Here is a 22927-nt window from a genome sequence, read left to right as displayed (position 1 = left end):
CTGAGAACTAGTAACAGATTCCTCTTCACTAGAAGTCCTCAAACAAAAGCTGGATGTTCACTTTTCAGGGACACTATAGAGGGGGTTTTTATTTCAGTCACAGTATTAGATGGCCACTGAGATCTCTTCTGACTCTGAGATTCTGTGATCCTGAGATGATAACTAGATCAGTGGGGGCTGATGATCTGATCAAAGGAGAATATAGAGAAAGAAGAGAACCTAAAACAGCCTTAGAAGGATCTTGCAATAATGGAGGAGATGGATGACAATACAACCAATGGTACTGGAAAGGAACAGAATGATAGGTAACTGAGAGAATGATGTGGAAACAAAGAGAGGAGAGAGATGTATCTAGGAGGAGGTGAGTGGCCTCCAGTGCCGAAAGCTGCACAGAGGTCAGGGAAGATGCAGTCTAAGAAGAGACGGTTGGGTTTCATAGTGAAGAGATCATTGGTGCCATTTGAGAGCAGTTTCAAGTAAAGTGATGGGTCTAAAAACAAAGTCTGCACGGATTGAAGAGTGAGTGGACAGTGAGAAAATAAGAGGCACCAAATGTAGCCAATTTTCCTAGGAGTTTGGCAGGGAAAGGTAAGAGAAATGTAGGATAATAAATATAAGGGAGATCTGGGTATATCCAACTGCAGGGAAGGATGGAGATTAAAGGAGAAAAGAAATTGATAGGACATCATGGAGGAGAGGGAAAGAGAAGGGGAGTGGGAACAGGATGGTGAAAGGCTTTTAGATGATACCATCCATATGAGGATCACTGGAAGATCTGAGAAGTCTTGACCTTGAGAAGACTTAGCTAGGATGCGACACTTTCCTTAAGTGCTGGAAGGGCTAATATGTGATAATGGGATTCCACTTGTTCTGCTTGCACCCGAAGGCAGAATGGGCAGTAATACTTAGAAGTTTCAGAAAAGTTGATTTAGGTTTAATACCAGAGAATGCCTTATTGGTCAAAACTGTCCAAAAATGGAATGAACTGCTTCCAATGCAAATGAGTTCTCCATACTAGAGGGAAATGCTTCTGACAAAAGCTGCGTGTACACACTTGGTAGATTGAAAACCTAGAAGCCAACACTGATCGTATTTGGTGGCCTCTAAGGTTTCTTTCAGCTCAGAGATTCTGTGATTCAGTGAAGTAGAGAGGCTAGGCTTGGCAAGGAGTCTCTTTCTCAGAGGTTCAAATAAAGGAAGTAAGGATGGGAGAGAATGTAGAGGGATTTTAGATGTGAAAATGGAGCAATGAGGAAGCCCATGGCCAGGGGCCTCAATTTCTTCAATAGAGTAGAAGGAAAAATTATCTACTTTAGGGAGTAGGTGGATGAGTATAGTGAAGGCTTGAGAAGAAACTTGGAGAAGGTTTGGAACATTCCCTGGGTGGGGAGGGGAAGTATCATCCCAAGTCCATCAGAGAAAAATTAAAAAAATCTCTGTGTAACAGTGAAAGCCTGGTTGAAATGAGATTTTTAAAAACTCCCCATTTCTCCTTCTCTTAGCTCCCTCAGAGGAGAGCCTGCCAGGGAGGGAAGAAAGATGCAACTCTAGGTTATCTTTTCTGGCTCTTTTCATCCCTTCCATTCCTGGGAAGGAATTTTTAAATAGGAAGAGAAGAAGCAACTGGCCCCTCCCCAGTAGATGCTCTCAGTCCTTGTTGCTTTAATGGTTTTTTAAAATCCTTTTTGCTATTTATGAAAATATTAGAACCATTCCTTGCCTTTTATTTCTCAGGCCAGAATTTGCCCATTTGAAACATATAAAGTAGACTGATAATTTCTTATCCTATTTTGCCAGTTTCTTCAGAAAGTATTTTAAGGAAGTATAAAGTGATCTTCATTCTAATAGAACTGAACATTGTGTTCAGAAAAGAAACTGGTTATCTTACACGTTTCATTGTGGTATATCTGATGTGCATGTGCCATGTTACTTTGCTACCCCCAGCTCAGACATTTTTAAGAAGTCTTTTAGAGGAATTAATTGGGTGGTGTTCTGACTGGTATGCCTTCCATACTTGGGCAGAGTTTCTGCTTTTAGTGGGTTCTCCATACTCAGTAGCACCGAGATTCTCAGTAAGTGTTGATATTGATGACTTGGGCTGTCATGATGCTCCCCAGGGACCATGAATCATAAAACACTTTGTTTAGGAGCAAAATTAGATACCACTCACCACTTCAAATCTGGCCCTGTTTTACTGATAGCATGCAGTCCCACCCTCTGACAAGGATGAGTCTTAGAGCAGAACTAAGAGGAGGCTAACTGCAGTGGGGTTTCTGCCCACATGGGACCCAAGACTACAGCATTATTTAGTCACACTTATCTGATTAGTAAGTTCATAATACTAATGCCCCCTGCCTTGGGTTGATCTTCCAGTTAGTTGGGGGTCACAGTACTATCCACAGTTGCCTCTAGTTGGCCTGTTTTGTTCCATGGCATAGCCAGAGTATGTATCAATAGATCTGTGGAAAAAGTAAGGCTGAGAGACTCTTTCCAGAAAGAGTGCACAGCAGGAACTGTTATTAATATTAATGAATGGTTGTCATATAGGCATTCATGTAAGTGCTTTAACAAATCTTCTTGGTGCATATGTGTTTGTCACTGATGTTTCTATTAGTGCCCAAGTCCAAACCATTGTGTCATGAAAATCAAAACCATCTTAGAGCATGAGCACTTAGTAAGCTGTCTATCAAATACTCACTACAGAACCTCAGCTAAAAACCAAAAACATATATTTTTTTAAAAACCTCAAATAGAAAATTAAAGCCAAAAAACTAGATAAACTTAAGGGAATTATCCTCAGGTTACAAGAGAATTCTTTTTCCAAAAGCAGGTAGACTTGGGGTGTTTAGCCTGGAAGAGAAAAGATTAAAGGGAGATATGATACTGTTGCTGTCTTCAAATATCCAAAGAGTCATCTTGCAAAGTAGACTTTTCTGCTTTTCTTCAAAGGGTAGAGCTGCATGGAAGTTACAAGAAAGGTAGACTTCAGGTCATTGAAAGACGTGAGTTCAAATGAGACTTCTGATACTAACTGTGTGATCCTGGGCAAAGTACTTTACAACTGTCTGCCTTGGTTTCTTTATCTGTAAAATGGGGATAATAATAGCACCTACCTTCCCTGGTGGTTTTGACAACAAAATGAGATAATATTTGTAAAGGATTTTGCAGACCTTAAAGTTCTATAGAAATGCTAGCTACTCCACAGCAAAACAAACTGCTTCCTGAAGCAGTGAGTTCTCCATCACCCCACATATTCTGTTAGATCATCAGAGGTGAGCTATAGAAGAGATTTCTGCATCGAGTGAGAAGCTGAACTAATTCCAAGGCTCTTAACCTCATTTGTGTCCTGGTCGTGTTTGGCAGTGTGATGGAATCTGTGGTTCCCTTCGCAGAATCATGTTTTTAAATGCATAAAATAAAATACATAAAATTACAAAGAAAGCCAGTCACACACACACACACACACACACACACACACACGTCCCAAAAGCATGGAGACTTTGGGGACACCCTAATATACGTATATATTAGCATTTGTCCAAAATCTCAAGCACACCTATGAATGACAGCATCTCTGAGGGGAGTCTGTTGTATCACAAATTTCTGGTAGCAGCAAAATCTCTAACAATAAAAATATGACAGTTGTAATGTGAAAAATTAGTATGCTCTAGGGCAATGACGTATGCAGTCCTAGAGTGTACCCCCTCTGCCAGCTTCACTATGCCATAGAGCTCAACTAGGCTATTCTGAGTAATATGAATATTCAAATCAACTACGGAGGACCTACGAAGAAAAATGCTATCCACCTCCAGAAAGAAAGCTGCTATATGGAAGTATGTATTGTATGGTTTCACATAGATATCTGTGTCTGGTGTAGTGTTGGGAGGAACTCAAAATATAACCTCCCCCCCAAAACAAACAAACAAAAGTACTTTGTGGCACAAGAAGGAACACAGAGAGCTCCCTGCCTGATCCCTTCACTCCTTGAGTGAATTTGGGTTGCCTCTACCCAGGATGCTAGTATTTCTCCTGCAGGGAGAAATGAGTCTGTGGCCTTCTCCTGTTCATCTCCCAAAGGATTCCTTATCTCCTACCAAGTCCACTGCAGCTCACAATGGTCTGTCATCTGAGAGGCTCCTGGGATACAGCTTCTACACAGGTCAGGCATCTCTAGGCATTTCCAGTTCTCCCAACATTCATGTCTTCTTGAACACGTTGGAAATAAAGTTCTTTTGCCTTCAGGTCTAGACCTGAAACTCCTTTATCTTCAGTTGAAACTGTTTTCTATTAGATCCTCCCTCCCCGCCCCTCCCCCGCCCCCCCTTAGTGACTTCTCAGGATTTTGCCTGGAGAATTTCTTTAGCACTTGGGGCCAACTTGCCTGACCTACCCTTGCTGATTCAACTAGGTGTCCATGCACTTCTGAGATACTTGTTAATTACACTGTCCCCTCATGCATTCTGGATTCCATCTTTTTTCTTTGCATTCCAAGCTTCTTATACTTCAGAGAGTTCCAATTCAGAGAATCATTTTGTCTTTTTCTGCTTTGCTTGGGTAGTCACCTTACCTATGCATGTATTTCTTTGCCTGGTATCTCTTTTTGCTACCAACAATTGGCATAAACATGAATAGGGATTAAAAATTCAATTTCAGTTTATCAAAAAATACTTATTAAATGCCTACCCGGGACAGGTACTGTATTAGGTACTGTCCCTGTCCTCAAGGAGCCTCCCTTCTATTGAAGGAGACTTGGGCATGTATTGGTGAAGGCAAAATAGATGCAAAATGATTGGGGGGGGGGGGCAGGATGGGAAGCCCCAAGCACCTGGAGGGATCAGGAAAGGCTTCATGTAGAAGGTGTTGTGTGAACTGAATATTGAAGGATTCTACAAGATGGAAGTGAGGAGATCAGGCACAAGGGACAAGCGGGCACAAAGGCTCAGGGTTGTGAGAGGGAGTTCTAAGCATGAAGAACAGGGAGAAAGCCAGAAGGACTGTAGAATAAGGACTTTATGGGTTGTAAGGTATACTTAGGCCCACATGATAGATTGAGGCCAGATTGTAAAGGCCTTTAAATGTCAAGCAGAAGAATTTCTATTTGATCCTAGAGGTAATAAGGAGCTGTTGTATTTGCTCTGGCCCTTGTCAGAGCACAGGAACAAGTAGGGGTTTCTATACAGAGAAGAGATAGTAACAAGATAGTCAGTAGGCTGTTTTGTGTCAAGTTGGAATGCGATAATAATAAGCATGTAGAGTCAATGAGTCTTGATGGTGCACAGTTGCAAATAATGGAACATGGTTGTAAGAACTGATGGAAAACGTTAGCATGGCCACAGACAGGACAAGCCAGCGTATGGCTGTGAGGAATGGGATGATTCTATAGGAATAAAGGTCTAAGTATCCAACGGTGTGATCAAGAACCAGAGTATCACAAATCATGGCAGCGTCACAGTTAGTGGTTGTAGCTCCATGCCAGAGAAAAGTCTTCATGGGCAGCAGTGAGAGAAGAGCTATCAGCCCTTGCACCCACTACCATGAACGTACGTAAGAACAGCCCTCAGTATTCCATTCATGTGCCCAAACATTTGTTTACAGCCTACTATGTGCAAGGCACTGGGCGTACAGAGGCAAAAATGAAATGATCCCCACCTGTACGGGACTGATATTCCACTGAAAGAAATATAATAAGTATACCAATAAGTATGTGCAAATTTATGCAGATTGGCTTTGGTATCAACTGCTAAGGGAATCAGGAAAAGTCTAATTTGGGGACAGTTCTCTGGCTGTACTTTGGAGGATTCTTTGTTTTTTGTTGTTGTCTACTCATTTCAGCCATATCTGACTCACTGTGACCCCATTTGGGGTTTTCTTGGCAGAGATACTAGAGTGGTTTGCTATTTCCTTCTCCATCTCCTTTTACAGATGAGGAAACTGAGGTAAACAGGGTGAAGTGACTTGCCCAGGATCTCTCAGTCAGTGTCTGAACTCAGATCTTTGTGACTTTTGCCTTGGCACTCTATCCACTTTGCCACCTAGCTCTACCTTGGAGGGTGGTAGAGGTGATAAAAGGTGGAGATAAGGATGGTGGACCATTCTGGGCAGCAGCCAGTGCAAAGGCTTGGGAAGAACATGAAGGATGATATTGGGAAGTAAGTTGAAAAGAAAAGTTGGAGCAATATTGTGGAAGGCTTTAAATGCCAACCCAAGGATTTAAAATTTTACTTTAGATGCAATGGGGAGCCACTGAGGCTTGAGAGTAAAGGAATGACTTGGTCAGATCTGTGCTTTTAGCAGTATTAATTTGGCAGCTGGGTGAAAAATGGATTAGAGAGAGAACAGTCTAGATACAGAACAAACCTGAGACTGTTGTAATAGTGGAGTTGAGAAATGCTGGGTACCTAAATTAGGGTGGCAGCTGCTTTAGTGGTGAGACAGGCAGATGTGAGAGATGCTTTGGAGGAAGAATTGACAAGATTTGGCAACTCATTGGAGCTGGGCTGGGGAGGACAGGAAGGAAGGAATCAAAGAAAACTCTGAGGTTCTGAATCTGAATGACTAAAAGGATACTAGTGCCCTCAATCAAAATAAGGAAGTCAGGAAGAGGGGTGGCTTTAGGGGAACAGGGAGGTTCCACTTTGGACATATTAACTTTGAGCTGCTTATGGCAGATCCAGATGCAGATGGCCAGCAAGTAGTCAGTAATAAGGAGCTGCAGTTCAGAAGAGGGATGGGGGCTAGCTCGAGGGATTTCAGCATCGTTTGCATAAAGATGACTAGATAACTTCTTAGGCCATGTTATTGTGGGGATTCTTTTTCAGCTATGGATTTGACTAAAGATGACCACCAAGGGCCCTTTCACCTCATAGTCTGTGATTCTGAGATAATTTAATTCATGAACCAATATCAGTGAGAGAAAAGAGACAAGGGCACAAGAGATAACTTTGGGGGACATCCACACAAAGTATCATCATATTTTAATAAGACATGGTTGTAGATGGATGGATAGGTGGGTGGATGGATGGGTGGATGGATAGATGGATGGATGGGTGGATGGATGGGTGGATGGATGGATAGGTAGGTAGCTAGGTAGGCAGGCAGATAGCTAGGTAGATAGATAGAATAGAATAGATGGTAAGTATATTGCATTACATTGTTTCCATGTTTCTAGAGATAGCCATATCTGCAGTTGCCCAGTATTGAAAAAACGATTTATGACCATAGGAAGTTCCAGTTGCACGCCCACTCATGACATTGAATTTCCCTGTGACTGCAGGCTGAAGACAAGGCCGATGTTTTAAACAAGGAGCTGCTCTTGACCAAGCAGAGACTAGTGGAAACTGAAGAAGAGAAGAGGAAACAGGAGGAAGAAGCCGCCCAGGTGTTTGACTCTCTCTCTCACAGAAACATTACTGACTGCAGGCTGCCTGCTGTCAGGAGACAAACCAGCAGGCCAGGCCATCACAGTGTGTTCATGTAGAGTCAAGAAGCTTTGGGGGAAACCTATAGAATTATCTTATTAGAATGAAGTACCGAGTCTATAAATTCCATTGCGGGGGGTGGAGGGGGGTTTGGGGGGGGGGCGGTGTGGAGAGCCTGTATTCTTTATGTGCAGCCTTTTATAAAAAGAAATAGGAATATTTATGGCATTTGCCTTCAGTAAAGTATTCTAAGTAAAGCTATCGAATTTCAGTACATGAGAGATATGATCCAAGAGCTTTAATAAGACAACGAATGACATCAGGTTCCTTCAATAAAGCCATTGGAGGTGATTTCTAATGGGTGTTGCTACACACTCCTTCGGCCAGTCAGGAGAAATTCCTGTCATTCTCTTAGGAGCATGATGCTGAAATGTTCACATTAGAGCTCTAGAATTCTTTGGTGACCAGACTTCAAGCCCTCACCTTGCAGCATGGTGTCATGAGAAGAGAGCTGCCTCTTTCTGTTTATGTGGTCTGGGTCATGTTGCTGCTCTCTGCCTCAGCATCCCCGTCAGTACAACGAGGGGGTTGCACTCAGTGGTTTCTGAGATCTCCTACAGCTCAAAATCTATGATCTTGTGAACCATTAAAGACTTAACTCATAGAAACTGCGGTTACAAAGGAATACACTATGGTATTTGCAGTGTAATAGACTTTTAGCCCCAAGTGTTGAGTCAGTTGGTTCCCCATGGAAGAACCTAGCACTCCACTCATGCTCTGGATCTCTTAGATTCTCGGTGTAAGAAACAAGAGCCCAAGAAGCTCTTGGAGTTTTGTTTTATGCATTAGGTCTTCTTCACAACCAACTCGTGCATCAGCCAGAAGCCAATCTTGAAAGTGCTTACTTAGAATTTTCCTAGTAGAAACAAGCAGTCATAAAGTTTGTAGACTTCTTAAATCTTGATTATTAACTTTTGTTCATTTGTATATTCTAAATTCTGTTCGGAGATAGAGACAGTGCCAAATACTTAGCCTATACTACCTAGCATCTCAAAGACTTAGAACTAGGTAAACCAGAGCAGCCGCCAATAAATCCATTTATTAAAGGGCAGTATGTAATTTTAGCATTTTCTCAGAGCTATCAACCAGCTAGTCACTTTAATTTCAGCAGTGACAGGAAAAAAAGTGTTGGGCCACTTGGCATGAACCCTAGCCCTGATTTCTTCTATGAGCTTTGGACCTAATTTCCATTTTTGAGTTATCTTAGGTTTTTGAAACTTGGACCTTCCCACCTGTCTCGTTTCTGTTTTGTTATTTATTACCTCCTAAACCAGAGATAGGAGGTGAAGCTTTGGGCTTTAGGATCACAAATTTGGAAGGGATTATAGAGGCCATTAATTCTGATAACTTTACTCTGCAAGTGAGGAAACTGAGGTTCGGAGAGGTTAAATAATTTGCATAACCAAGGTTATAAGTGACAGATCCAGGACCCAGACCCATATTTTCTTAACTACACATCCAGAATGGTATCTACTATACTATACTCTTCTTCAAAGCAATTTCCTGGGGTTTTTTTGGTGGTTGTTGGGGGGGCGGGGTTCTTTGTTAGGTTTTGGGTTTTTTTGTTTGTTTTGTGGAAACTTTGGTAGGAAACTTTGGAGAGAAAAAAACTATTAGCAGAGAAGGTATGAACTTTCAATGGATTTAATCACACCCATGTCTCCTTTTTTTTTTCAGCTGAACCAGATTAAACTGTAATTGGTAATGTTTAACAGAATAAGAATACAGTATCACAGAGAGTTAATATGTGATTTTTGAAGTCAACATGAGCCTACTGGGAACTAATTCTGTTTTAGTTTGACCCTCCTGATCTAGCCCAACCAATAACTGAATAGAATTTCCTCTCTAACATCCCTGACAAGTGGAGCTCATCCAGCTACCCTGTGCTGGAAGACCTTTGGTAATGGGAGACTCCACTGGAGGCAGCCCATGTTGCTTTGGGAAAGTTCTAATTGCTGGGAAATCTTTCCTTTTAGATCAAGCTAAAATTTGCTTTTGCGGATAGATAACTATTTGTATTTGTCCAGGAACCTAGTCTGTTTTCCTCTTCTTGGTATCATTTACTGTTCATGTCTCCAAATAACACATTCTCGAAGACAGAAATAAATATGACTAGCTAGGCCTATATCAGCAAAATCTGCAGATTGCTGTCAGCATCTCAGGAGGTAGCAAGCATGATGAGATCTCACAAACAAACTCTAATTATAGGGAGACCAGCTGTAAATTACAGTGTTTTACAAATTAGCGAATCTCTAGCCCAGCTCATTAATAATATAGGCAATGGTACCAGAAGATGCTCTTTCTTCATTCATTTGAACTGGTATACCATGGTATTGAACAGAATTTTCTTGTTCTTGAATTTGGCATAACTGAGCACACCTTTTTAGGGAGCTCCCATATGAATGCTTATGTACCTAAAATTCTAGAGCTCTCAAGCTAAAATACAGGGTCATGGTTTTAAATACAGTATTTATAATTATGTTGCGATCATTCGTTGTGAGAAATTCAGGTGCCTACGTGCTTGGAGCAGAGCTGACTTCCTGTGGAAATCTAGCTACTCTGCTTGGCTGCCTGCCTCCTTCATCCTCCAGAGTCCTGTGACTCTTGTTTTTTCTCCCAAGACCGTCTCATTGACTGTCTCTCTGTCCTTTGACACCACCTTCATGAATCCTTGGCCTCTAGGAGGAGAACAGTAGTGGCAAGGGGCCTGGTTCAGAGGTGGGGAGGATGAATGCCCTTGCAGTTGCAGCCTGGAAATGACAGGGCTGTGCTGCCTTTCAGTAACTCTCCATTTGTATCAGGATTTCAGAATGTGTCTGTGTAGGCGCTAAATTCATTTATTTAATAGTACCTACCAAATACAATGAACATGGTAACATTGCTCTGCATTGTTCCCTCCCTACTTTTTACCTTCCCTTAGTTTTTGGCTTTCCCCCATTAGCTTGTAAGCTCCTTGAAGGTAGGGCAGGGGCTGTCTTTGGCTTCTTCTTTTTTTTATTCCCAGTGCCTAGATCACAGTAGTACTTATTACATATTTATTGACTGACTGCTGATGTTCACAGAAAAAAATGTTTTCCAAGAAAAAAGGCAAGCTTTCATGGCTGAGGATTGATTGGGTTTTGTAAAACAGTGCTCCATCGGAAGTGAAGAGCGTCAGCGTTTGTGGTTCTTATCATTGCTATTGATAATCGATTGATAAGACTTAAAGGAAGGTATTTGTGCAGCGAATCTGATCATCTCTCCTTCTGCACTCCCAGCTAAAGGAAGTCTTTAGGAGGCAGCTCGAGAAGGCAGAATCAGAAATCAAGAAAACAACGGCCATCATTGCTGAGTACAAACAGGTAACAGAGCACCCTCTCTTCTCAGATGGGGCACCAGAAACTAGCCCTTTTTCTTTCAACAAGAGCTTATAAGTTTTTAAATTAGATTGAACCAGTGCGCATTCAGCTTAATTCAGCAAACCCCTTATTAAGTTTGCTTGGGAGATAGAATTTGGTTAAGACATGGTTTCTACTTTCATGGGGCTTGCCCAGGTTGTATTTTGTGGTCGTTGCTATGGTTTCAAGGAAGAGATCACTGGGATGGGGAAGAAGAAGGTTAATGAAAGATGACTGGGTTGAAAATAAAAGTCCTCTAAATTCACAAGCTGGGCCTCACCATGGACTTGTCATTCTCTCCCTATACATCCCTTCAGTTGACAGGTAAATCATGTTGTTTCTACTTCCACATCTCTCAACAACATTCTCTTTTCTCCACTTCCACTGTGACTGACGTTCAGAATCGCATCACTTCCCATTTGTCTATTATGGTAGCCTCTGGATTGGTCTCCTTCCTTGTCTCTTCTATGCTCGCTCCAGTCTGTTCTCCACAGTTACCAAAATGAAGTCAGTCCATGTCACCCCCTCCCCAATCAGTAAATTCCAGGGATTCCCATGTTAGCTCTAGGATCAATTTGATTTCATTATTTCATTTGCTTTATAATGGCTCACAGGGGTCTAGCCATACCAGATCTCAACCTGTATTATAAAGGGCAATTATCAAAATAATCTGCTACTGGCTAAGAAATAGAGTGGTGGATCAGTGGAATAGATTAGGTATACAATACATTGTAGTAAATGACCATAGTAATCTAGTTTATGATAAACCCAAAGACCCAAGATCTGGGGACAAAAACTCAGTATTTGACAAAAACTGCTGGGAAAACTGGGAAACAATATGGCAGAAACTAGGTCTAGACCAACATCTCATACTGTATACCAAAATTAAGTCAAAATAGGTACATGATTTAGATGTAAAAGGTGATACCATAAGCAAATTAGGAGAGCATGGAACAGTTCCCCTGTCAGATCTATAGATAAGGAAAGAATTTAGGACTAAACAAGATATAGAGAGCATTGCAAAATATAAAATATTGATTATATAAAATTAAAAAATTTTTGCACAAACAAAACCTGTATAACCAAAATTAGAAGGAAAGCAGGAAGGGCCTTATTTCTCAAATATATAGAGATTGAGTCAAATTTGTAGGCATACATATCATTCCCCAACTGATAAATGGTCAAAGGATATAAACAGGCAGCTTTCAGAAAAAGAAATCAAAGCTATTTATAGTCACATGAAAAATTGCTCTAAATCACCACTGATTAGAGAAATGCAAATTAAAAAAACTCCAAGGTACCTACCACCTCATACCAAAAAATGAAAACGATAAATATTGGAGAGGATGTTGGAAAACCAGGACACTAATGCACTGTTGGTGGAATTATGAATTGATCCAACTATTCTGGGGAACAATTTGGAACTAAACCCGAAGGACTATCAAACTGTGCATAATCTTTGATCCAGCAATACCACTCCTAGGCCTATATCGCAGAGATTTTTTTAAAAATAGGAAAAGGACCTACTTGTACAAAAAAATATTTACAGCAGCTCTTTTTGTGATGAGTTGGAAATTGAGGGGGTGCCCATCAATTAGGGAGTGACTGAACAAGTGGTGGGATATGATTGTAATGGAATATTATTGTGCTATAAGAAATTACAAGTAGAATGATAATCAGAGAAACCTGGAAAGACTTACACAAACGGATACAAAGCACAATGAGCAGAACCAGGAAAACATTGTACACAGTAGCAGCAATATTGTATGAAGAACAACTGTGAATGATTTCACTGTTCTCAGAAATACAGTGATCCAAGATGAAACACTTTCTGCCTCCAGAAAAAGAACCAATATTGTCTGAAAAGACAGAAGCATACTTTTTTCCATTTTCTTTCATTCTTTTTGTTTGTTCATTTATTTGATTCTTCCTGTACCAAATGAGTAATATGGAAATGTTTTACATGATTGCACATGTATAACCTCTATGAGCTTGCATACCATCTCAGGGAGGAAGGGGGAAGGGATAGAATTTGGAATTCAAAACTTTATTTTTTAATTTTATTTTTAGTTTTTAAATTAATTTATTTGTTTTCAGTTTTCTACACTCACTTCCATAAATCTTAGATTTTCTCCCCCTCCTCTCCCCAAGACGGCATGCAATTTTATATGGATTCTACACATACATTCTTATTAACCATATTTCCACATTAGTCATGTTGCATAAAAGAATCAAAACGAATGGGAGAAACCATGAGAAAAAAGAAACCAAAACATAACACAAAAGAAAATATTCTGCTTCATTCTGCTTTCTGATTCCATAGTTCTTTCTCTGGATGTGGATAGCATTTTGCCTCAAGAGTCCTTTGGGAATGTTTTAGGTCCTTGCATTTCTGTGAAGGGCTAGGTCTACCAGAAACAGTCCTCACACACTGTGGCTGATACTGTGTACAAAGTTCTCCTGGTTCTCCTTTTGCTCAGCGTCAATTCATATAAGTTCTTCCAGGCCTTTCTGAAGTCCTCCTGTTCATCATTTCTTATAGCCCAATAGTATTCCATTACATTCATATACCACAGCTTGTTCAGCCATTTCCCACTTGATGGGCATCCCCTCAATTTCCAGTTCTTTACCACTACAAAGAGAGCTGCTATAAATATTTTTGTACATGTGGGACATTTTCCTATTTTTATGATCTCATTGGGATACATTCCTAGAAGCGATATTGCTGGGTCAAAGGGGGTATGCACATTTTTGTAGCCCTTTGTGCATAGTTCCAAATTACTCTCCAAGAACTCAAAACTTTTTAAAAAAATGTTAAAAATTGCTTTGACATGTAATTGGGGAAAAATTAAAATAATGTAAATTTTGAAAAAAAAATAATGGCATACTTTTTATTGCAGTAATACAGTCTATAAACAAAAATAACCCTTTTCTATATCCAAAGCCTGAATTTATTAAACTATTCTCCTTCCTTGGGGACATCTCAGTCCACATCAAATTATCCAAGGTAGTTTTTATTTTTGACCTGTTCACTATGTGTTCTCAAAGGATATTTTTGTGGTTCTGCACAAGGAGGCTTAGCCAAAGTGGTGGCTCATCAGATTCCACAACCCTGGACAAGTTGGGGCTCAGACAATATTAAACTGGTTCCTTGCTTCCGGGTTGAATCATGAAGTTATTAGTCAGTGACTAGTGAGTCAGTGGAATGAGAAAGCTAAATCTACCTCTTCAGATCTGCACTTTCGATTTGAAGTGACATTTTTAGATTTCTTCCTGCAAATACACAAAAGGGAGGTAGATGGTCAATGACTTACAGAACCGGATGTCTTCTGAAACCTAAAAGTTGATTCACAGCTAAATAGCACAGTGTTTAAAACAATAGAGTTGGAATCAGAAAGACCTGGGTTCAAATATTGTCTCAGAAGGCACTTACTGGCCATAGGATCTTGGGCAAATCACTTAACTTTTCTCAGCCTGTTTCTTATCTGTAAAATGGAAGATAATAATAAGTAGCACCTACCTCCCAGGGTTGTTGTGAAAGTCTAATGAGCTAAAGCATTTCCCAAATCTTGAAGTGCTGTATAGATACTAGCGAATTACTATGCACACAATTTATAAAAAAGCTGACCTCTTCCAACAAAGAAACTTTTTTTCTCTTCTTTAGATCTGCTCCCAGTTGAGTACCAGACTGGAAAAGCAACAAGCAGCCAACAAGGAGGAACTAGAAGTTGTCAAGGTATGAGGATGAAATTTCAGAGGCCAATTGTAAACTCCACATGTACATGTGCTCCGTAAGGACATAGTAGAGGAAACTCTACCTGATGTTGCCGCATCACTGTGCTGGCCCATAAATGTGTCAGGTTCTACACATAACTTCAGCACCATCGCCTCCATATGTACACGTGCTCCATAAGGACATAATAGGGGAAACTCTACCTGATGTTACGGCTATCACCAGGCTAGCCCATAAATGTGTCAGGTTCTACACATGGTCATTTCCTTCTGGAGCACCGGGGCTGTACTTCCCTCCCTTGGCTCTGTACAGCCTCCTCTCTGCCATGTCAAGGGCCATGCTTGCTTTTGTGAACCTGAGAGCTGGACAAAGAGAAAGCAAGCACTAAGGGGAAAGGCTTGGGAGCACAGATGTTGGCCCAGACTCAGGGAGTGTGTACTTGTCCTCTGCTTCAGAGAGGAGAGTTAGCCCAGCCAGCACCTTCCCTGTGGGCTGTGGCTTCCTCATAACACCCTATGTATTTCCATAAACAATATGGGGAAACAAAAAGATTTAGTAGATAATAAATATTTGTGTGCTGATTGCCTAGTTATCTTCAAACCATGATTCTGCTTATGTAATGCCACCTAGTGGTCAACCTTTTTATTTATGTGTTAAATTGGGAAAATGAACTCATTCATGGGGGAGGGGAGAGAGTTGATTTTTTTTCAAAGACAGAGTCCAAGTATTTTCCACCTTTTCTGAGAATGGAAGATGATATAGGCTTCACTTGTTAGAGGAGGCATTTTAGATTTAGGCTAGTCATTAAACGATAGATCTCATTTTAAGAACAGTTAGATTTTAAAGCAAAATTCTGAGAAATCTAGATCTGTGAAGATCTTTTGGGCAGCCAGGTATCACAGTAGGTAAGAGTGCAGTACCTAGAGACAGAAAGACTTGAGTTCAAATGCAGCCTCAGATATATAACAGTGATCTTGGACACTTAACCTGCTTCCATTTCCTCACCTATGCAGTGGATAACCATAGCATCTACCTCCCAGGGTTGTTGTGAGGATCAAGTAAGGTGCACAGGGCCTGGCACATAGCAGGCACTTTATAAATGTTTATTCCCTTCCCCTCCCTCTTCCCCTTCTTTGGAGAAGAATGCTAGATTCCTAGGCTATAATGCTAGTCAAGTTCCAGGAATATATATTGGATGGCCTTGTGATCTCCTCCAGTGTAGTTATTGTACAAGAAAAATTAACGCAAGAAAAATACAGACTAGGTCCCCCTGTGTCAGAAAGATCATAGTATGGTAAGATTTAGAACTCAAGGGCCCTTCGTGATCGCCTAGTACAATCATCTGAATTTACAGATGAAAGCACTGAGGCTCCAAGCACTGAAATGATTTGGTCAGAGAATTCGAACCCAGATTTCCTGCTTCATGTATAACCCTCTTTCCTCTACACAGTTTCTGCACCTGCAGGCAGTGTCACCATATGCGAACAAGAAAGAAGTGAATGTGTTCTAGGGGATGATCAGTCCCATGAAATGAGGTATGACTGGTTATCTGCTTGGACCTTGCAGGGGAAAGTGATGGCGTGCAAACACTGCAGTGAGATTTTCAACAAGGAAGGGGCACTGAAGTTGGCAACTATAAGCAAAGAAAACCAGGGCATTGAAATTGATGATGAGAAGGACTCGCTCAAGAAACAGCTTCGGGAAATGGAGCTAGAGCTGGCCCAGACCAAACTGCAGCTAGTGGAGGCCAAGTGTAAAATCCAGGTTGGTGACTTGCTGCAGACTCGGAGGAAGAGCTCACAGCTGGAAGTGTTTGCTTTCAGTCCCGGTGTCTCTTGCCGTTCACTCTGAATGTTCAGTCCCTCTTTTTTTTTTTTCTTTAATACTTCCGTTTGACTCCGTGTATTTTTAAACACAGCTAAGAAAAGAACCTGCAGTTGTTTTTATTTATCATCGTTCTACTTTGTTGCCTCGTCATGGCTTGGAGACTAGCACAAGGTGTTGAAAGCAGTACTCCTGTCAAGCTGGAAAGGCTGTAAATGGGCTGCATGTGTCTCTTGGTAAAGGACCATTTGGTCTGGCTAAATTCAGAAAGGCTCATCACCATGTTGGCCACAAAATAGTGAATTTTTCTGGCAGAGCAACCCACAGAGACCATCTACTATGAGGTGATCAGATCACAGTTCCTTGGCTTGCTAAAATAAACACACACAAACACACATATACACACACAGATTTTTAAAACTAGGCATATGTCTTACTAAAAAATTAATAAAGCATTCTAAAAATGGAAGAAATGTTTCAGGACATATTTCAAGTTTTCGTCTCTCTAACCGTCATTCATCCCTTTCTTTTAAGCACCTTTTCAAATGATCTTGTGAAATTCTCTTCCATGTAATCTCTTCCTTTAGTTGTAAATTAATGTCCTTTAGGGAAAATTCCCTCCGTGGTGGTATAACATGTAATCCCTGATAAGGAGACTTGTGGATCACTTGAGATCAGGCATTCTGAGCTGCAGTAAAACTAAAGCTGATCCAATGTCTGAACTAAATCCCCCCCAGCAATTATATGGTGATCCTCCAGGAGTGGAGGCCCACCAGGCTGTCTAAAGAGGCTGGACATGGAATAGGTCAAAGCTCCCCTGCCAGTTTGCATTGGGATCGGAGAGTGCCTGCTGTACTTCCATCATGGACAAAATAGAGACCCAATATGGAAGGGAGGGAGGGAATGAGAGAGAAGTAAACAGAGAGAGAGAAAGAGGAGAAAACACACATGGGTAGCGTGCTGTGTCTATAAAGAGTGCCACCAGAGACAACGTGTCACTTCATTGAGGCCAAGTATTCCCTTTCTCTACCCTCTGGCCTTGCATCTCCATCCCCAGTCTCTGTGGTGCCTGCAGCCCAGCACTTTGCATTTGTTTACTCAGGAATTTTAAACAATTCACTTCCACAACCATTTATGAAGCCCTTTTACTGCTCAAAGCATCCAGGATGGCATTCTGTTTCCCCTCTCCTGTCATGACTTGTACCTCAACCTTTCTGTCTCTCTAGGGCTGCTGCTGCCTTAATCACTGACATCTGTTGCCCAAATCTCTTCCTCTCCTTAACAGTGCTTGTATGTTGCACCACTGCCCCCAAAGGAAAGAAATGCCCATTGTCGTTACATGAACCTCTGCTCTAGAAATGTGAGATGCCTTTTTAAGTGCCCAAGGAAGGAATTTTTTTTTTTAATCATGTATGGTACCCAACATAGTCTGGTGAGTCAGGACTTCATCAATCTGTCACCATAATGAAATATATCATAACTATTAAATGTCAGCATTATATCCAGACTTAATACTAGAATTCTGAAGAGAAAACTTTCCTATTTCACCTCTCAGAAGAAATAAGTACACTCTTTAGCTCTATCACTTTTCCTAGAACAGGCACATGATTGTCTTAGGATATTAGAGCGGGAAGGGACTTTGAAGTTAGTCTGACTCAACATCCTTCTTTTACAGCTGAGGACATTGAAGGCCAGTTAGAGACAGGTAGGTAGTGGTCCAAATGTGAGCTGACTCCCAGGCTGGCATTCTTTTTCCAGATTATACTACAGGCCATTTAAACCTAGGAAGCAACTGCTCCTATTTTTCCTCTTTGCTTCTGCAGCCCATTTTCTTGAAGGGCTGTCTGCCCTCATCTCCTTCCATCTCTAGTCAGTAGAATTTGTTGCTGGAATGAAAACTTCTCCATGGTCTAAAAATAGCTAAACAGCTGTACTGAAGGGTTTCAGATACAGAGAAAAAGACCCCCCGACTCCAAATAATTGTCTTTCTTCCTTTCTTTAGGAGCTTGAACACCAGAGAGGAGCCCTCATGAATGAAATTCAAGCTGCAAAAAACTCTTGGTTTAGCAAAACTCTGAACTCTATCAAAACAGCCACAGGCACACAGCCACCCCAGCAGCCTCAGCCATCCCAGCCCCCCAAAGAGAGCACGTAGTTCCTGCCAAATTACACGCACAAGAACACAACAATTCAAGCATCTGAAGCCCTGGCAGATTGTCCCAGTATCCCTTTGAGGGGGAGGATGGAAGGCCAGGGGGCAAGCCTCAAACTGAAATCCTTCAGCATCTCTCATTCATCTGGTGTGACGCTTTTCAAAGGAAAGTTATTTAGAGTCCTGTTTTATGTTTTCCACCTTCCTCACTAAAAACCACCATCAACCTTTTTACACCTTATTTTATTATATGTAGATGTTAATTTGGAAATAAATAATTCAGAGCTAAATGTTTAATTTGGAACTAATTATTCCTAATTATTTTGTATCTTGCATAAAACAGTACATTTTTTGCTATTTCAAGGTTGACATGGTGGGAGATGGGGTATCAGTCAGGGCAAGGAAGAGATTAAAATTTAAGCCTTGATCATTTTCAGGACTTAAACTTAAAATAAAGCACATTGTAGGGGCAGGCCATGACCTGTCTAGGTCTTATCCTAGACGTGATCCCAGAAGTTTACAAGAGGGATGGTAACATCCTACCAAGAAGCACTTTGCTTTGGAAAGAGGAATGACCACAGACCAATCTCCTGAAAAAAGACTCATTTTTAAAAAAATATTTTCTGCTGGGTTCATTTGGAAATGAGCTCCTTACATAGATGTTTGATGTTTCAGAGGCTCTCTTATCCTTTGTCTTCTGGCATGCACCCTAGAGCAAGGGAACTGGGATTTCAGCCCACATCAAGTTGGCCTCAGTTCTTTTAAGAACTCCATCCATGAATCTCAAGAGTCTGCCTGTGTGCATGGCCTCAGGTGTGACAGTCTTGTGGATGTGTAATGCAGAAGGTATTTTGGGAGGAGTAGCTTTAGAAAACTTTGACCAGAGCACCTAGGAATGCCCAAGTACAACTGTTGGGCTTAGTATGAAATCAGAACTTCTGAATGAAAAGTAAGTAGGAGGATAGGACCAGTGAATTCATATTCCATTTAATTTTGATGAGCACTTGCTGAGAAAACACTAATTTGCTCTAACAGTTTTGTGTTAAAGATATGGAGATGGGAAGTAAAGGCCAACTTTGCAATGTTTTAGTCTTATGCTGTGTAACTCTTCCTGATTTCTGTAATGATCTAAAAATGTGCGCTTTTTATCCCAAAGATGGAGAGGGGCAAAAGCATTTGTAACATTTTTTGATTGAATATAAAGTGTTTATAGAAATACTTATTTCATTGAAAGGTAAAACTATTGTTTAAAATTTGATGGAAATGTTTTTAAATTATATTCAACATGTCTACATAAAAAAACCTTGTCAGAAAGTCTCCCAAACAGGGCCAGGGATATTAGTTGTATATTAAGTTTTCCATCTTCAGGAGTTGACTGGGGTGGGGGGGGTGGGGCCTCTGGACCATATGCTTTTAACCCAAATTGAAACATTGTACATCAGGTACAAACATCAGGTTTGTACAATAAACTTAAATAATATTAATCTTTGGCTTCATTGTCAAACATCTTGTTTGCAAGGATGTGAAGCTGTAGTGCCAGTGGGACTCTTATCTGTGGCATGTTTTACTTTGTGAAGATTATGACCCAGTAACAAAATTGTAGTTTCCTAATTTCATTTACGGAAATTCAGTCATAAGGAGTATCTTTCCCACTTCCCCTAAAAGGAATATTTAATCCTAAAAAGTTATGTATCCCTCATCTCTAACAGTTTATGAAAAAACTCACAAAAACATATTGTTACCTAAGATGTAATTCTTCAGATCCTACTCAAGTAGGGATCCCTCAAAGAAGGATGGTGTTGCCCAAGATTTTTCATGAAAACATTTATCAGAAAAAGAAAATTGTGTAGCACTTTCAAAATTGTGAAAATTATTTTATCCATGGTTGATTCACTTGCCTAGTGGCAATTACATTTTGAGAAATAAGAACCTTTTTGGTGAACTGAACTTAATAAGTTTTGAATGTGTTAACTTGTAAAGTGATAGTCATACTACCTTGTTCTTTAGTGTGTCAACTTTGATTTGGGTGTTATCTACAATTTGGTTTTTAAAGTATGTACTCTTCTCCAAAGTATATAATAATGGCTAGAAAATGCTCTCTGTATAAAATGGTACCTTATATGTGTTACATTGGCCTCCTTTAGTTATATAGTAACATCTTTTGAATTTATTTGGCATTTCTGCCTGGAGTCCCATAAACTCCATCATCTTGATTCACCCTCCTGAATGAAATTGCCAGCTAAGTAGAAGATGTTCATTTCTACCCCATTGGAGCTACCCCATTGCCTTCCACTTCTCAGAACCAGCAGAATTGGGTTTATACTGCCAAGTTATTCTTAGTTGAGAAGAAAAATTAAAGTTGCTGCATGCTGCCCATTCAGACTTGGACAGGAATCTTGCAGATGCTTTCGAATAGTTAGATAAACTGTGTTTATCTAATATCTAATTATCTAATTCCCCATTGCTCCCCCCCCCCAAAAAAAATCAGGCCCTTACCTCTAAACTGATGACTCAGCTGGCTAATCTTGAGGTTCAGTTGAATTTTTGGATCCCAAGAGGAAGTGTGTAGAACTTAGTACCAGAAGTTATATTTTGATCACTTTAACAGAGTTTATGTAGAAGTGAGTAAATATTAAAATTCTACATCATTTTCATCATTTTTTCTGACAAGAACAGCACTTTAATTTTAAATAAAATTAATGCAACTCAGTGTATGTTTGATGGAGAAAAAACATATCTACATGTTATACAGATTTAGAAACTGGTGTTTTGTTTTGAAAGGAAAGTTGACATTTCAGAATTACATTTAGTGCTTTCAGTGACATAATAGTGCCGAGTTGCTTCCTCTCCCACCTAATGCCAGTGCTTATTTGTGGCATGAACTTAGTCTAGGAACTTAGTCCATCCCATGCTGAAGTATCTGTTTGCCACCAGCAGCAGGAAAGATGCAAGATGAAAGGACCAAAGTTTGATATGTAAAGTGTAATTTTCATTTACTATGTTGGAATTTCACTCTCCCCAACTGTATGAGCAAGGATAGATGAAGCTTTGAAAATGTAAATATCCCAGTAAGGGCAGGGACTGCTTCATTTTTGTCTTTTTGTGTCCAGCACCTAGCAAGATGCCTGGAATCTAGAAAGCCCTTACTAAGTATTTGTTGATTAACTGATTGACTTCAGTTAGTTTTAGAGGATTATGTAAACTGCCCCTTCTTCACTTTAGATTCTTTTCAGGAACCAAGCAAAAAACAAGTCTTAGGCACAATCTAGTGTTTTCTGACATGGTTGTTAAATCTTAATTCAGTTGTAGTCTTTCCCTAAAATGCACAGTGCATGCAGATCAAATCCCTTCTAAAATCCAATGTTTATAACATTTTGAAAATTAGTTTTTTTGAGACAAATTCTGAATCCCACTCTACATACAAAATTAAATGCTATTTATTAAATTAGTTTATATACATAACTTGAAGATTTTATTTCTTTAAAGTTTCTTATTTTCTTTAAAGGTCAAAGAAAACAAAGCTGAATTTAGTAGTGCATGTGTTTAATAGCATCCCAAATCCCGAACCATCTCATAAGTAGTGATATTTAACTAGACAATTTCATTTAGAGAACATCTTAACCCTCTACAAGTGCTTATCAGAAACATTGGTAGATGTACCAGTTCAGCACATACTCTTGCCTTGCAAGGCAACCTACACATCTCTCTATCCTTCCTACATATTAAATCAACAAGTTCTTTTCCATTGGTTTGGGTTAATTTTTCTTATTAAGATAATCTTTTTGCTGAAGTCACTAACATTAACAGTGTTTTTACTTTCTGTTATATTAAGCAACCCAACTTTTTGAATGTCTTCCTACATAGTGGTTTCTACTTTCTCTTTCCATCCTACTTAAACCACTCTATTAGTAAGTAATAACCTGATAGTTTAATTTCTTAGTATGAGAAAAATATAGAAAATCAGAATGACCTAACTTTTGGCCCTGAGAATCCTAAAAGCCATATTAAGAATCTTGGAGATGGTTAGTCATTTAGATTAAAGATTACAAATGTAACTTTGTGAGAGACACTTGGTGGCAAAAGCCCATTTTCTTGGGTTACTAAGTGAAAGCTCAGTACGGATTGACTGTGTTCCTCAAACACACGGGTAAATCAGTTATGTGATTCTAGCTTCTCAGTAAAATACTGTTTCGGTGTCTTGTTTTTTCTCTCTAGAAAACAGGTCCTTTGATGAATGCTCAAGAAAGCTGTTGATTTAATAAGCTTAAATAAGATCCCAAATAACCTGCTTCTCTTGCTTCATTTCCAGACAGACAAAAGAATAAGCAAACTTCAATCATCTGAAGAGTAGGTAGACTTCCTC

At 40.0% G+C, this 22927-nt stretch overlaps 1 protein-coding gene across 13 annotated transcripts in view; it reads left to right on the top strand.

Annotated features, from left to right (window-relative positions):
• The window catches only part of RABGAP1L (RAB GTPase activating protein 1 like), a 686444-nt gene extending 667583 nt beyond the window's left edge, over nucleotides 1-18861 (top strand). For 12 of the 13 annotated variants that reach the window (XM_072637875.1, XM_072637876.1, XM_072637873.1 and 9 more), the window contains 5 exons: nucleotides 7274-7378; nucleotides 10736-10819; nucleotides 14520-14591; nucleotides 16155-16352; nucleotides 18415-18861. In XM_072637875.1, coding sequence (XP_072493976.1) covers nucleotides 7274-7378; nucleotides 10736-10819; nucleotides 14520-14591; nucleotides 16155-16352; nucleotides 18415-18567 — 612 coding nt within the window. In that variant the 3' untranslated portion in view covers nucleotides 18568-18861. Of the gene's footprint in view, nucleotides 1-2949; nucleotides 3003-7273; nucleotides 7379-10735; nucleotides 10820-14519; nucleotides 14592-16154; nucleotides 16353-18414 lie in introns of those variants that run through there. The other variant, XM_072637879.1, reaches the window with a different exon arrangement.
• The last annotated feature ends 4066 nt before the right edge of the window (nucleotides 18862-22927 follow it).

This window comes from Notamacropus eugenii, chromosome 2 (assembly GCF_028372415.1).
Source record: "Notamacropus eugenii isolate mMacEug1 chromosome 2, mMacEug1.pri_v2, whole genome shotgun sequence".
In the NCBI taxonomy this organism is placed as follows: domain Eukaryota; kingdom Metazoa; phylum Chordata; class Mammalia; order Diprotodontia; family Macropodidae; genus Notamacropus; species Notamacropus eugenii.
Note: the sequence above shows the minus strand (reverse complement) of the source record. Positions and strands in the feature narration are given on the sequence as shown.